Source organism: Meriones unguiculatus, chromosome 3 (genome assembly GCF_030254825.1).
Source record: "Meriones unguiculatus strain TT.TT164.6M chromosome 3, Bangor_MerUng_6.1, whole genome shotgun sequence".
NCBI classification, from domain to species: domain Eukaryota; kingdom Metazoa; phylum Chordata; class Mammalia; order Rodentia; family Muridae; genus Meriones; species Meriones unguiculatus.
In genome coordinates, this window is record NC_083351.1 from 8,292,465 (window position 1) to 8,308,847 (window position 16,383).

The window sequence follows — 16,383 nt, forward strand, 5'->3', positions numbered from 1 at the left end:
ACAGAAATAAAAATAATAGCAACAACAACAACAGAAACAAAAAATACTCCAGAAAAGATGGTTGAGTTTTGAGTTGGACTTCCCAACTCTCTGGTTTGGAGGCAAAGCACTTTGTTGTATTGCTTAGCAGGCCAATTCTCACACAGTTCACTCTAATAACAATAAAGTTGGCAGAACAGAGCACTTGGCTGTGCTATCATCTGTTTCTGTGGCAAAGAAGAGTCTAAGAATAGTGCTTTCAGAACCTTCGTGGCGTGTCTCAGACGGAATTCATTCTTCAGTGTTCCTGTACGGTATTTGCACAGTGTGTTAAATGTGATTGAACATTCAGGAACCTCACGTAGCAACTCTAACCCAATAGCAATCATTTTCTTCTGTTATATTTAGTGTCTGAACCTGGCATCCTCTTTATAAAGATTGTTCATGCTGGTAACCTTAGTACTTGGGAGGCAGAGTCAGGAGCTCAGGTCATCCTCAGTGACTTTTAACATATTGATTTAAAAGTCAACCCGGACTACATGAAAAACAAAACAGATGAAACCAAACTATGATTATGGGGCAGAATCTGGAGGATTATGAGGAAAAAAGTAGTTTATTTTAAAGCTCTTGAAAACACATATTAGCTTTTGGTTGGCATGTAAATTGATGTAAATGGGTTTTCAAGGGTAAATTGAGTCACACTGAGAAAAAAAAAGAAGTCATTTAAGGATCCTCCCTGAAAGAGACAAGGATCTCCTGCACTCTGTGCTTTCCACAGACAGGTCTGAACCTCTGCAGACATCATTCTGTCTTCCTGTGTCTGGGCAGGGCCCAGACCACTGTTAGTGCTTAAGGAATGCTTTCTTAATTTGGAAGGAAGGTGCCATGTGAGAGAAATCAGTTAGTGCCTTGCAAGGTCCTACCTTAGTGGTTCTAATTTTAGTTGCTTCAGATAACTGGTTTTTTATTTCCTCAGGAGACTTGAAAACAAGTCTTATCTACAGTTTCTTTATTAGGGCTGGTGGTGAGGAGGTGTTTTTTTTTTTTTTTTTTTGTTTGTTTGTTTGTTTTCCAAATCACAGGACATTTAGAAAATTGAAAAGATCATTACCACCATTTTAGCCGAAGTTCTTTGTCTGAGGCCTGGGCCTAAACCTTCCTCCCATCTTCTCTGTGTAGAACTAGGGATTGAACTTGGGGCATCCCAGAAGCTACACAAATACTCTCCCACTGAGCTTAATCGCCAGCCCTGATGGGTTCTTTGAAGATATACTTTGTGGTGTTATGTCCAAATAGATTATTTTATAGATGTTTTTAGAATTGGATCATTAAAAAAAAATTGTTTTTATTTTTTATTTTATGTGTTAGCCAACATATTTGTAAGTGTGCCATATGATGTTCCTGAGAGGCCAAAAGAGGGAAGATCCCCTGGAACTGGAGTTAAGGATAGTTGTGAGCTGCCATGTGGGTGCTGGGAATTGAACCCAGGTCCTCTGGAAGATGGCCAGTGTTCTTAACTACTGAGGTATCTCTTTAGTCCTGGCTCCTTGATGTTGTTTTGAGACAGGATCTTGTGATAGGGCTCTGGTTGTTCTGGAACTCATTATGTAGACCCAGGCTGGCCTTGAACTCACAGAGATTTGCCTGCCTCTGCTTCCTGTGTGCTGGGATTAAAGGCATACACCACCATGCCCAGCAATCCTGGCTTTTTCTTTCTATCCTTCCTTCCTTCCTTCCTTCCTTCCTTCCTTCCTTCCTTCCTTCCTTCCTTCCTTCCTTCCTTCCTTCCTTTTCTTTATATTCATGTTTAGCAGTATATGGCCTGCTTGCTTACTCTAGAGCTGAAAATTGCTATTGGGGGGGGATAATAATTTACTGAAGAGCTATGGTGACAACAGTGTTCTTGACATTGTTTTTCCAGATGTATAGTTAGTTTCTTTCTTTCTTTCACAGTTCTCTTCACTTCCACCTGTGCGAGTGGTATTTGCAGTCACAATGGAAGGCAGTGCTCGGAAAGTAATCACTGTCAGGTCAGCCCTCATTGTGAAGAATCGACTGGAGACACCAATGGAACTACGTTTGGACAGCCCTTCGGCTCCTGACAGTATGTTCAAATGGTGTAGAACAAAGTGTTGTCTACTGTCACTGTGACTCTGTCTCCATGCAGTCCATGTGCATAGTGTGTCTGGCCTCTGTCCTGAGATAATGAGGGTAGAGATGGTCTCCTGCAAGTGCTAATTCTTTATTTCTGTGGCAGAGCCTGTGGTGCTTCCCGCCATCATGCCAGGGGACTCATTTGCTGTGCCTCTACACCTCACTTCTTGGCGTCTGCAGGCCCGACCCAAAGGACTTGGTGTGTTCTTCTGTAAGGTTCCCATTCACTGGACCAATGTAGTGAAGACTGCAGAGGTCAGCAGTAGCAAACGGGAGTGCCATTCTATGGACACAGAGAAGAGCCGGTTCTTCAGGTGTGTGTGTGCTGCTGGGATGGGTGCTTGGGCATTGGCTTTCTCCCTTCAGGGGCACTGCAGACTCTTAGCAAGTCTTTGTGTTTATTTAAAACTCTGAGTTTTTCTTCTTTAAGTTTTTGAGTTAAAGTTTGTGGGAGGAACAACTACAGAGGCTGTAGCTTCACGAGATAAGGTCAGTTTGCATCTGCTCAAAGAGAGGGAAGAAAACAAGAAAACCAAATCCACCCAAGTCCTGTGTCTAAACTGGGTAGCCAAATCCTGGGGCTGGGATTTCTTCTAAGTAATAATTTTAAAGTATCTTAGAGTCAGATTCACACACCTGATGCTGACTTTCTTGAGTATGTTGGCAAAATTGTCTCACTTCTTAATCCTGTCTTTCCCTCTGTGAGAGCATTTTTCTGGGAACAGTGTTGGAAGAGATATGGATTGCTGCCTTCAGGCTCTCAGAGACTCAAGACTGTAAGCCCTATTCAGACCTTTTTACTTTTCATATAGTGAAAATAGGCATTTGTTTAGTTTAAACATAAAAAATAAGTACAAGCATAGTATGGTGTGTTCTAGCACACCCTTACAGCTGTGAACGGGAGACTAAAGAGAGGAATAGAGGAGTGTGCATGGAGTCACAGTTGGGAAAATAATAAAGATCTCAAAGATTTCGGCCACGCTGTCAACTGTTAACCTGAGAGTCATTGGAGGAAAAAAATAACTTCAGTATTATGGGCCAACTTTAAAGCAAACTTTATTAAATACTAAATACTGGCCAAGAGATGGGCTTTGGTCAGAACCATTCCCTAGAATTTCCCAGCTGAAATGGCCCTGAGCCACATGCTACAGGGGTTTATAAGGGCAAAGCTGCAAGCCACTCTACTTTCCCATGAGGCTTTGTTATTTTCCAAGAAGGACAACTCCCAGCATTCCAGAAAGTTACCTGGTCCTTGGGTAGGTGGGGCTTAAAGGTTAATTTTGGGCATTACATTAACCAGCTTGTTTTAGTTAGCATATGCACAAGAAATGCTTTGCCCAGTAATTCCAGATTGAATATTATTTCCAAGTACGTATAAAACATTCTTCAAGAGAGGCCATCTCTTGGGCCATAAAATTAAGATCAATAAATATTTAAAAACTGAAGTAGCATAGAATATATACCCTGATCATAATAGGGTAAGATCAACAGCAATAAGATGCCTGGACAACTCTTGAATATTTGGGAATCAAACAATGTCCTTCTAAAATTACAAAGGAAATTAGAAAATATTTTGAACTGAACAACAACAACAACAAAACAATAATACAGACATATCAAAAAATGGGGAATAATGCAAAAGCACTTCCTATGGGAAAGCTACAGTTTTTAATGTTCTGCGAGGAACTAAAAATATGTAAAATTACCCAGTTAGTCTTGAGAAGCCAATAAAAGAATGAAAGAAAACTAGTAAAAGCCAGGTAGAGACACTCATATCTGTTGTAGGAGGCAGTTTTCTTCTTGTCCCTAATTTCCCAAAATAACAATTCAGGAGACCCATTAAGTGTTATACAGATACCTAGGCACTGTAGCTAGGCTCTTTTCTGACTAGCTCATAACTTAAAATAACCTATTATTCTAATTTATATTCTACCACATGGCCAGTTATCTGAGCTCAGGTACCATGAATCTATCCTTCTCAGAGCTTGCCGCTGAATCTTGCATGCCTGGCTCTACCTCAGAATCCCATTTGCTTGCTGAAAGTCTCACCTATTTCCTACCTAATCTATAGGACTTAGGTTTTTTAATTGACAGGTGTTGCTTCCATATAATACACAAGAGATTCCTTCCACACACATCAATAATCTTAGCAGTCAGGACATGGAGGCAGGAGGATAAAGAGTTCAAGGCTATTTTCAGCTATATTGGAAGCTTGAGGCTTGCTTGGGCTTCCTGAGACCCTGTTTCACCCAGAACCAAAACCAAAACCAGAACCAAACACACACACACACACACACCCTAATAAAGACAAATAGAAAAAGGGACAAATTAATGTCAAAATTGTATTTCAAAGTGATTCCTAAATTAGATAATATTTTAGCAAGACTGACCAGGGGGAAAAAAAAAAAAAAGAAAGAAAAGTGATGTTAAACTGGCTGTGACAGCTCAGATTTGTAATCCTAGTACTCAGGAGGTTGATGCAGCAGAATTTTGAGTTTAGAGCCTGCATAGGCTACATAGTTAGTTTTGAAAAATGGAGACAAACTAACCAACCACTTTCCTACTATTCCCTCACTCCAAAGAAATGAGACATTATTACCCATCTTATAGATGTGAAAAGGATGAAAATGGAAGAAATGTTGCTTTTATGCATTTGTGTTTATGATTGACAGATCTCCTTGGGATTAGATAACCTATTAGGAGACTTGACCCTGAGGAAGACTGATTCTCCCTTTATCAATAGCCATTGCTTATGTATGGCTCTTCATCTAGGTGAGGCCTCTTTCCAGTTCCCCATCCACACTGTCATGTCACTTGGTGTCATCATGACTCAGGTTTTCTTGAAGCATGAGTTCTTTCTTTTTGAGAAGGCCTTAATATTGAAAGGTTGTTATTGGTTACCCTTAGGATATAAGTGCCACTACTACACCTTTTGGACTATCTTGACATTTTGGTCATGTTATGGTTTGTAGCTTTACAGCTGGATAGAACTACTGATTACTTTTCTCCCTTGGCAGCTTGCATAGTTTCTTCAGGTACTAGGAGAGCCAGTCCTCATGGAGGTAGTTTCTAGGTCATTTCTTGGACTCCCATGAAATAACTCGAAGGAGGTTTTCCAAGCCTAGCACTGGGTTTTTGTTGTTGTTGTTAAATAGACTATGATTCTTGGAGGAAGCATTGTTACCCCTAGTAGCATAACTTCATTTAAATTATGTGCACACACACACACACACACACACATATGCACACAATATGTGTAGTTTTAAGTAAACCAACTAAGTATTCCCAATGACTTGTTCAAACATCTTTACTGTTATTTCTCTCACCTTAATTATTAACTCAGTATAGCTTGGAGTCATCTTAGTGGAAAGTTTGAATTGAGAAATTACCTAGCTCATATTGGTTCGTGGGCATGTCTGTGGGGGATTGTCTTAATTATTAACTGATGAGGGCCCAGCCCACGATGAGTGGCAGCACCCCTAGGCAGTTAGGCAGTACTGGGCTGCGTAAGAAAGCTAGGTAATCATGAGCCACAGTGAGCAATCCAGAAGTACTCCTCCATGGTTTCTGCCTTTGCCTTCCTGTCCTGACCTCTCTTAATGTTGTATTGTGACCCGGAAGGGTAAGCCAGGTAAAGCTCTTTTCTTCTCTAAAGTGCTTTGGTCATGGTGTCTTATACAGCAAGAGAGTGAAACTAGAGCAGCATGTATACAACAGCGTACATGAATTTTGTTGAACAAGAAAAAGCCCAACACAGAGTAGTATATACCAAGTGAGCCCATTTGTATGTTGCTCATGAGCAGACACGTCTGATGAAAGAGGTTGCCTGAATGACTGGGAGAACATACCAGTTGAAAAGTTAGGGAAGGCTCTTTGGGGGTGAAGTAGTCTTTAACTTGTTTTGAGTAATGGTTACACAGGAGCATGTAATGGCCGACACCCATTAAACCCCAGTCTTTAAAACCTATACATATTACCGTGTGCTACATCTCAGTAGGTATGTGTTCATCAAAGGTTGCAGCTACCTGACTGACGTGAACCTTTTTTTTTTTTTTGTTAGTCAGCTCAGGAGAAACAAATTCCAGTTCTTCAGGCTGATGGTTTTTATATGGTTTGTCTTTACAGGTTTTGTGTGGCCATAAAGAAAGAGAACTATCCTGATTACATGCCCTCAAACATATTTTCTGACAGTGCAAAACAGATTTTCAGACAGCCTGGGCATACCATATATCTCCTACCAACAGTGGTCATCTGCAACTTGCTGCCGTGTGAACTTGACTTCTATGTGAAAGGAATGCCGATTAATGGGACCCTGAAACCTGGCAAAGAGTCAGCCCTTCCCACAGCTGATACGTCCCAAAACATTGAACTGGGTAAGGCTTCCTTAGCATCATTTGTAGTAATCCTAGGAAAAATACCAGGGAGTAAGCTTTCGGAGCCCCTTGGAGAAATCAAGTTGCATGCAATATCTTAGCGAGTGAAATCAGAGCCAAGGAAGTGGCCAGGCAGCAGCCAGCAGAACCCTTTTTCTTGTGTGTGCGCATAGGAAGTGGTCCAGCTTTTCACACCATGCAAAGTCTTAGCTGTACAATGGGAAAAGGCCAGTGTTTGCATGCACTCAGTCCTTCAGGCGGAAGGCAGGCTCTTTACTTTTGCCCTCATCAAATCCTTACAGCAGCACATATTTGATCCCTTTTATTGATTCAGAGATGGAGGCTGAAATATTTATTGCATCAGGTAACTTTCCCTTGTAAAGGTCAGGGTAAAGAATAGCCAACCAGAACTTTATTGGGGCCTCCAGGGAACTGTAGGATTAGAACAGTAAACTTTAGTGATGAAGCATGTCTTCATCATTGCACATAATGGCACATACCTTTTAACCTCAGCACTTAGAGGCAAGAGGCAGGAAGATCTTGGAGTTTGAGGCCAGTCTGGTCTACAGAGTAAGATCCAGGACAACCACACACAGAGAAACCCTGTCTCAGAAAACAAAACAAAACAAAACAAAGAAAACCAAACATATTCATCTTGCTGTACACTTCCTGCTGTGACTCCTGGGTTCTTCATATTTGTTCCTGTCAAACGTGAAAGTGGCCTTGAGGTTTCCACCACAAAGATCCATACTGATTTCTGTAAAAGGACTGCAAATTGTTGTTGTTGTTGTTATAGGGTACTTTTGACAAATTTAAGTCCAGAAAAATTAATGTCTTGTACCTTTAGGGGTGTCACTGGAAAACTTTCCACTCTGTAAAGAATTGCTCATTCCACCTGGGACCCAGAACTACATGGTCAGAATGCGCCTCTATGACGTCAACCGGCGGCAGCTTAACCTTACCATCCGCATCGCATGTCGAGCAGAAGGATCCTTAACGATCTTCATCTCTGCACCATATTGGCTAATCAACAAGACAGGTACTCACGGATACCACTCAAGTAGACTTTTGACGTGGAAATTTGGATGCTGCTGCTGCGCTGACTAACTGGAACCATTGTAGACAGAGTGCTGCAGTTGTTTGAGCTGCTCAGTCTGCCCTGCTGTGTCTGACCATCGTCAGGCTGCCCATTAGGTGTTCTTTAGACAGTGGGATAAGCCCACTGATAGACTCCCTCCCACTGCTTCCCCGAAGTGGTTTCCCCCATCTTGCTGTTTGCGTTTTTCATGGGTAGACTGGGTGGGAACGATATAAACTTTTCCCTCCTTCCTAAAGGGTTACCACTGATCTTCAGACAGGACAATGCAAAGACAGATGCTGCAGGCCAGTTTGAAGAGCATGAGTTGGCCCGGAGCCTAAGCCCTCTCCTGTTCTGCTATGCTGACAAAGAGCAGCCAAACCTGTGAGTGGCTACATATGAGATCGTATAGGATTGGCAGTGAGCAAGTGGGGGTGGGGTAGGGTAGGGTAAGGTGGGGTTGGGAAATCAGCAAGGCCAGAAGCTACCTGTGTAAGTAATACTGTCCTGTAGGCCATAGGCCTGACTTGGCAGCAGTGGAGCCCTGACTTAATGAGATCTTGTTTTTTACCTAAGTTAAATGTTATTTGATATTGAGAATAAACCATTTGTGAGTTTGCAGTGAAAGGCAAGTTTATTGAAGTAGGGCTCTTATTTGTAACTGTGCCAGGGAAGAGAAACAGGGCATCCCCCTTTCTTCCTGTCATCTCCTGCTTTCAGCTTTGAGCCCTGGAGAGGAGTGCCATTAGGACAGAGACAGGCTGTCCTTGTTGAAGTCTTCAGCCCATGAATCTAGCTGAGACTGTTTGTAGGAGGTTTTGAAATCCCAGATGTGCTGTTGCACCATCTTAAAATTCATGGGAGTCTGGGGATGGGGAACAGTGCTTGTGAGGTTAAGTGAAGTGTCTTTTTAAGGTACCTATTTTCCTCAGGAGCTTACAGCCCCAATCTAAAGATAAATGGGTGTGGCCTATATCTCACCATTATCTGTAGGGCGCTGCTGAAGCCTCATAGGAGGGTCCCTAGTGCACTCCAGTGGACACAGATGTGATGGCACAGCCAATCTGAGTCTAGAGAAGGCTTACTGTTAGTCAGAGTTCTGGCTGTTGGAGGAGACACAACTGGACATGTGACTTCCTAAAGCGCATATCTCATTGCATTCTGCTCAGCCTCCAGGGTTTAGGGAGGGGCAGGAGTTACTACTAAATCTGAAGTTGAAGAAACTGAGGCACAGAGAAGGAATTACCTGCCCAAGGCCACGTTGTTTGTGGCAGAGTTAGAACATACATTCTGGACTTGTTTCCAGGTTCCTGATGAGACCCCAGCCACCTCATCAGTGCTCTACCAGAGTGATCATACTGGTTCTTAGAAAGACACCCCCCCCCACCAGCCGCCTTGCTTCACAGGGTTTTCCAAAATTATTTGAATTTTGGAGAAAGAGATTGTAGCATGTGGTGGGCTTATGGGAGAGTACTAGTGTTTTCTCCCAAAGTGCTCAGCTGCAGTTCTCAGTCCTCAAACACTGCTGTGCGGTGGCTACCTCTGCAGTTAACTGTCTCGCTGTGCTTGGGGCTCCCAGGAGGAAGTTGAGAGTCAGTGTGAGAGATCTAAGTGGTGGCAGCCGCAGTGTGTCCTTACTCAGCATCAGTTGTGGATGGGTGTGAACATGCCTGTTTTTCTGCCTGCCACAGCTGCACCATGAGGATTGGAAGAGGCATTCATCCAGAAGGCATGCCGGGCTGGTGTCAGGGCTTCTCCCTGGATGGTGGCAGTGGCGTCCGCGCTTTGAAAGTCATCCAGCAAGGAAACCGCCCAGGGCTCATCTACAACATTGGTGGGTTATGTTTGGGGCCGAGGGGGATTGGGACCATTGTCCAAAGACCCCAGGCCTGCTTGAGTAAACCAGCTGTGCGTGTTGTCAGGGCAACAAGTGCAGGTTTTCTTATCTGATTGTGGTCGTATATCTTTTCTCTGAATACTAGGTCTCTGAAATAACTTTTTTTTTTCCTTCAGAGGAATGATAGAAACACTTTCATTTTCCTAGTGTTCCCACACATTAATTCAAACTTAGAAACCCTGAGCAGGTATGAAGTGTTTTCCTGAGACTGAAGTGCAGAGCTTGAGTGACAGTCCAGATGTGGAAAGGAGGTAGAGAAGCAGAAAAGTCCAGAAGCGGAGGGACGGTGGTGTGTGAAGTTGAGGTGGAGAATATGGTAAAATGTACCCAGGGGTGTCATCATCAGAAGGTCCCCAACTCACTTGTCTTCATGGGTGTGGCAAAGAGTACTCTGTACCCATGTCCCTCAGAGCCACCTGAGGACACATGGAAGGTTTCCTGAAGGCTCGTGGTCAGCTGGATTTAAGTATTCCCCAGGCTTAATTTTTTTAGCAGTGTGTCCTTGTCTGTCATTTCTAGACCCTTTACAGCCATTTGAAGCCTAGACCGGCCTGATCCCGTAGAGCTTTCTGTAGTTCCCTTAGTGTTCATGCCTACACAGCCCAGCACAGTACAGCCTCATGCAGCCATTGCATACCTGAGCACTTGTTCCTGAGCGGTGACCAAGGGAGGTAGCAGCTTTTCATTGCATTCAACTTTTTAAAGATTATCTTATTTGTATGGGTGTTTCACATGCCTTTCACATGTGTGTGTAGTGCCCACTGAGGCCAGAACAGTCATGTAGGAGGAAGAACCATGGTCCAGTTTACCCTGGATCCTACAGAATAGGGTGGTTTAAGCTTAAGGGTTTTCTTTTGTTGTTGTTTTTGTTTTTAATTTTAAAATCATTTGTTTGATGTGTGTGTGTGTGTGTGTGTGTGTGTGTGTGTGTGTGTGTGTGTTGTACACAGGCACATGCATGTAGAAGACAGTTTTCAAGAATTGGTTCTTTCCTCCTATCCTGTGGGTCCTGGGGATTGAACTCAGGTTGTCAGTCTTGGAGGCAAGCACCTTCAGCTGCCGAGTCATCTCAGCTGTCCTACTTTATGATTTCTTAAAAGAAGTGTCCAGGGGTAGTTTTCTTTTCAGATTATTTAACCTGGATTTGTACTATGCTCCCATTCAAGCTGCCTCCTTCCAGTGGACATAAAGAGTTTTAAAAGAAACCAGCTTTATCTGAGCTGAAGAGAGCATTCTTCCCACATTTGTCTGTTCCACCCCTTATGTTGGCAAAGGCTGTCTCATGCTGGGCTGGCTTTCTGCTGGCTGTCTTGCCCTTAATTTGTTTTTCAAAGCAAGCTCCCCAGGTTGGCTGGAAGCTATACTCAAGACAGATTTGCGAAGGGAGGGGAGTGAAAGTTACTCCTTGTAACACAGCTCTCTCGCTGAGAGCCCCAGCGTTGTGGCAGATAAGAAATTGGAGCTTGTGTGAATGTGCGTGCCTGTGTAACTGTGAATGCTCATGTAACCCTGCAGTGTCTGTTAGCATGAGGAGAGTGTTCCTCACAGGCCTGTCATCCGAGTTCTGTCCTTCCGAGTGAAGGGGCCTTGAAGGATGGACCAAGACAGGATCTTAAAGTGCTCAGGCTTGTGAGAGTTGTGCACGCATTGTCAAGGCAGTCTGTGTGCTCTCCTAGCGCATACAGCTTCCTCTCCAGAATGTTTATAGCTCCAGCCCAAGCAGACAGGCTGGGACATGCACCTTGAAAAAGAAGGATTTGTGTAGATTTTGATCTCAGCTCGATTTATTGGGGGTCTGCCAGGGTAAACTAGGATGGACGGGGAAACACAAAGTCCACCTCTTCCCAAAAATAGGGTGTCTGCTACTCTGGGCCACTCTTTGTACTTGCAAATTAAGCTCAGCTTTTGAAGTAGCCTTCCTATTAGCTAAGATCCGCTGGTTCTAAGGCTGTTGATTTCTGGCAACTAAAGCTTTTCTTCTTGTCCCAGAGGAAAAGTGGGGTGTGTGCCTGGCACCCTAGAGATGTGTGGAATTTCTTAGGTAAGCCTTCCAGAGACACTCTTTAGAGACTTCCCAGTCTCTTGAAACTAGCTTACTTCTCAAGCCAGAGCAAGCACATGAAGGAGCCAGTAGGTTGTGGTGCCTGTAACGGGGATGGGTGCTGGCTCTCATGTCCGTGCCTGCACTGAATCAGCAGCCTTGCAGGCACCCCCAGTCTACAGCTGCAATGACTGAGAACAGGTGACTCCACTTCCCATTCCTCAGGTTCCTCAGCTGTACATGAAGTGATTGGCTAACACCCTTATTCCAGAGGGTTGTTAAAAGAATTAAGTGTACAGCCACAGAGAGGGCCTGGCATGTATGAAGGAGTCAGTAAGTATCAGGATTGTTACTTTTATTACTTTGGAGATAAATATTTTAAATTATTGTATAGCCAGAGCTCAGCACAAAGCTTTGGATTTATTTCCTGTATTTCCTGTTATAGTGAATGAGTGAGTCATCCCACTGAGTGTTGTATTTTTTAAAAACTGTCATCGGATTTTACAAGATAACTCACTGTGACTTCATTTTTCTTTATGTGAAACTTGTTTTGAGATTTCTTTCTCACTTAGTGTCTTTTACATGCATATTTCTATCAGTTTGTAGTAAGTAGGGAAGTCCTATTTAATGAGTAAGTAAATCTTAGCATTGTGTATGAGTTGGATTTTTGGACAGTGGACAAAGATTACTAGGGAAAATTGTAACTAGAGAGTGCTCAGTTGAGTAGGTCAGCACAGAATCTAACTAAGTAGTCTGACAAAGTCAGGTTCTCTGGAGAGGGAAGTTTGTGTCTCAAGTGTAAGCATCATTGTAGCACACGGAGCTGTCTGAGTGCTCAGATTCATAAACAGAAAGCTAAGCTACGTGTGACCACACACTTGTATGTCTTAGCTGCTGTTATAGTAGTGTATACAGGGCAAAGAGACTAAGAAGTAAAGGGATATTGGCACTGCCCCCGAGACGTTTTAAACATTTATTTATTTGTTCTGTGTATACATGTGTATTTATCATGGTGCATGCACAGAGGACAACTTGTCTGTTCTCCTCTTCTACAGTGTGGGTTCTGGGGATCAAACTCATGTTGTCAGACTTGGTGGCAAGCACTTTTGGCCATTGAACCATTTCTCCAGCAGGCCTGCCCCTCCTCCCCAGACTTTCTAAAGCCTACATGGGAATAAGGAATAATACACTGTAAGCAACTGATATTTCCATTCCAGTCTTGAAAGGCTTCATACCCTCTCCAGGTGACGTAGCTGTTTGCTCAGCCAGAGTAACTAAAGAATTCTATGGGCTATATGTTATTTCTGTAAAATCAAGAATTTTCGGTCATGATATATCAATTAAATGGTTCTTGTCATTTGTAGGTATTGATGTCAAGAAAGGCCGTGGTCGCTATATTGATACTTGTATGGTCATCTTTGCACCCCGTTACCTGTTAGATAATAAATCGTCTCACAAGCTTGCATTTGCACAAAGGGAATTTGCCCGGGGACAGGTAAGCAGATTGCTGTGAAGAATAGCTAGAGCTTGTTCAGTAACATGGAGTTTACTGTCGAGGCCTGCTTCTCATCAAGACTCTGTGTCTGATGTTGTGAGTGACCCAACAGCTCCTGTGTAGGATAAGGCTCAGAGCAGGGACTCGTCTAGAACTGCATGTGACTTGTCCAGGTATCGCGTAGACTCACTAAAGCCCATAACCCCTGTGTTTTAGGGAACAGCCAATCCCAACGGCTACATCTCCACCTTGCCTGGATCCAGTGTGGTGTTCCACTGGCCACGCAATGACTATGACCAGCTGTTGTGTGTCAGGCTGATGGACGTTCCCAACTGCATTTGGTCTGGGGGCTTTGAAGTAAACAAGAATAATTCCTTCCATATCAACATGAGGTGAGTCTGAGGCTTAAAAGAGACAAATGTAGCTTTGGTTGAGGCATATTAATAATATAGTATGTAACATACATATGTGTATGTATGTGTGTGTATATAGATATATCAAACCAATCTCAGTGTTTGTGAAGTGGACTTATGAATTTATGGTTCAGATAACATTCTTCGATCCAGTAAAATTCCAGCAAAGTTTGAGCATTTGATGGGGTGAGTTATAGATGTTAGCAGCTTTAAGTGATAAACACAGTTCTGTGATCTCTAGGGTGTACAAAGTCCAGAGTTCTTGCCCAGAACTTGAAGTTGCTGTCAGTGTGTAGATGGTACCACTGACGCTAACTGTCTTTGCTTATTCTTATCCACTTGAACATTTTTCTCTCATCTGATGCTCTGGTAAATTATCTGGCCTATTCTTGTTTCATTTCTGTTACTGTGATAAGATACCCTGATAAAAAATCAACTTGAGGGGGTTTATTTCAGTTTATACTTCCAGGTTACAGTCCCACATAGTGGAGAAGTTAAAGCTGGGTCTCCAAGCAGTGAGTCACAGCTAAGAGCAGAGAGTGGAAAGAGTGTGTGCGTGCTTACTTGCTTATGGCACATGCTCCACTCACTTCCCATTGTCATAGTTGAGGGCCCTCTGCCTAGGGAGTGGGGCTGCCAGCATGGGTACGTCTTCTCATTTTGATGAGCTAAACTGAGACCGTCTCCAGTACAAAGACATAGCCACAGGCCAGCCCAGTGGGAGACCATCCTGCAACAGTGAGCCTCAGGTCCTTGTTAGAAAAATCAATCAAATTCAGCCTCAGCTAACTCAGGATGACTGAATTTCCTTCCTGTTTCATTAAATGCTTTATTGTTGTTGTTGTAGTTTATTTTGGCAATGGAACATACAGCTTTGAACATGGTAGGCTGACACTCTGCCACTGAGCATGTTCCTAGCCCCAGAAAACAACAATTGTTGTGTTTGTTTTTTCTCCTTGCTGGGTTGTCCAGCTTGATCTTGAACTTCTCTGTTGCAGTGATCACCTTTATTGAGCAAACCCTTGGCCAGCTAGGGCACATTCACAGTGCTGCATATCTGTGGGGATCTCTGCACCTGCCAAGGCCAGCAGAGTAAGGATCTGTGGGAAGCAAGAAGGTTGTTCGGTTCAACATGGCTTAATAGCTGGTGTTGATGCTAACTACTCCCAAGTAGTTTATTTTAGGCATATTTAAACATAGCACAATTTAGTGAAGAAAGCTTCCTGGTAATAATTAACTCAGTCTTTGTGCACAATAAAGTTTAAGATGTGACTATATTGCAACTCTTTGTAGAGTACATGTGACATTTTCCATAAAGATAGGTTCTGTAAATTGACAAGCCCATGGTAAGGGTCTGGGGAGGAGCTGATGTGGTCTCAGCCACACAGACAGTGCAAAGGTCGCCAGACTCTCAAGCAGGCCTTCTGGGCAGATGGCAGGCTATATGCACCCCTCCCTTTGAAGAGACAACCTTGTGTGTTTACCATTCCTGGTTCCCCAAGTGATCTATGAACACAGGGACCTCTGTGTCTCTCTCACACCCTTGACCAGCCATTGCGCACTCGCATTGCTGCACCCCTTTGGCCATCCAGTACACACTCACATTGTTGCACACCTTTCACTGGCCAGTACACACTCACATTGATGCACACACAGCTTCGAGAGCAGAGTTTCTCACCCTTTTTAACGCTGTGACCCCAACCATAAAATTACTTTATTGCTACTTCTATGTAATTTTGCTACTGTCATGAATTGTAGTGTAAATGCCTGTGCTTCCCAATGGTCTTAGGTGACCCCTGTGAAAGGATTGGTTGACCCCTAAGGGGGCAGCAGCCCACATGTTGAGAACCACTGCTCTACAGCTTCATCTCCTGTAAAACTCAGATTCTACACCAGTTAAACAACTCCCCATTTCCTTTGCCCAAGCCCTTGCCAGCCCTCGTTCTACATGGCATATCTAGAAATTTGACTACTGACGTGGAAATGTGCAGCATTTATCTTTTTGTTACTGTCTTATTTTACCTAGGATAGTATCCTTTAAGGTTCATCTATGTGGCATGGCTCAGCATTTCCTTCCTTTTTAAGGCTGAAAAGTTTCCATCATATGTCTGTTCCACATTTTGTTTATCTATCTATTGATGCTTCTACCTTTTGGTTCCTACTATGAATACAGGTATGCACATGTATACTCCAGACCCTGTTTCAGTTCTTTTGTGTCTACATCCAGGAATTTAATCACTGGATCATATGATTATTTTATTTATTTGTTTGTTTTTACTCTGTTGTTAAAGTAACTTTAATTTGTCTGATTTAATTGTGGTCTTAGAGGCTTAACTAACTATGTCTGCTAACCTAGGCCTAGTCCTGGAAGCTTCTATCCTCCATACAATCTTATCTAGGCATAGAATGTTTTCAGCCTCTGAGACTTACTGTTGAATAAGCTCACCCTTTCTAGCTCTTTCTGAACTCTTGCTGGCTGGTTCAACTCAGCTGTCCTGGCTCAAACTCCTCTCCAAGCTAACTGATTCAACTGGCTTCTCTCTTAGCCTCTGACTGAGTTGCTCTGCTTGGCCCCATACTGTTGTGCCTTCCAACCAATGTGGACCTGGCCTCCAGGTTCTCCCAGCATCCCTCACTCCCTACCTGCTGCAGGATGTGGCTGGCATACCCCACCCTCTACCCTGAACTCCCAGCCAGGGGTGGGACTTCCCTTTCCCCAGAGGCTTTTCATTATATAATCCAGATGTTTTGGTCCCCCCTTCCTTCTTTCTGTGTTTCTTCTCTATCTTTTTCTGCATTTCCTCTTCTTTTTCTTTCTCTCTCTCTCTGTTCATACCAAGATCGGTGAGCTGCTCCCAGTAAACATGCATTTGTATATTTTAACTTGTCCTGAATTAGTTTATTTTGGCAACGCAAGCATGTTTATCACTAACTTTGGCAATATGTTCTAATA

At 43.3% G+C, this 16,383-nt stretch overlaps 1 protein-coding gene across 5 annotated transcripts in view; it reads left to right on the plus strand.

Moving 5' to 3' along the window:
- Positions 1–16,383, plus strand: part of Vps13d (vacuolar protein sorting 13 homolog D) — a 224,513-nt gene that overhangs the window by 101,006 nt on the left and 107,124 nt on the right. For all 5 annotated transcript variants that reach the window (XM_021649137.2, XM_021649138.2, XM_021649141.2 and 2 more), the window contains 8 exons: positions 1,933–2,083; positions 2,237–2,447; positions 6,259–6,506; positions 7,354–7,545; positions 7,842–7,968; positions 9,276–9,418; positions 12,887–13,017; positions 13,234–13,409. In XM_021649137.2, the coding sequence (XP_021504812.2) occupies positions 1,933–2,083; positions 2,237–2,447; positions 6,259–6,506; positions 7,354–7,545; positions 7,842–7,968; positions 9,276–9,418; positions 12,887–13,017; positions 13,234–13,409 (1,379 nt within the window). The remainder of the gene's footprint in view (positions 1–1,932; positions 2,084–2,236; positions 2,448–6,258; positions 6,507–7,353; positions 7,546–7,841; positions 7,969–9,275; positions 9,419–12,886; positions 13,018–13,233; positions 13,410–16,383) is intronic.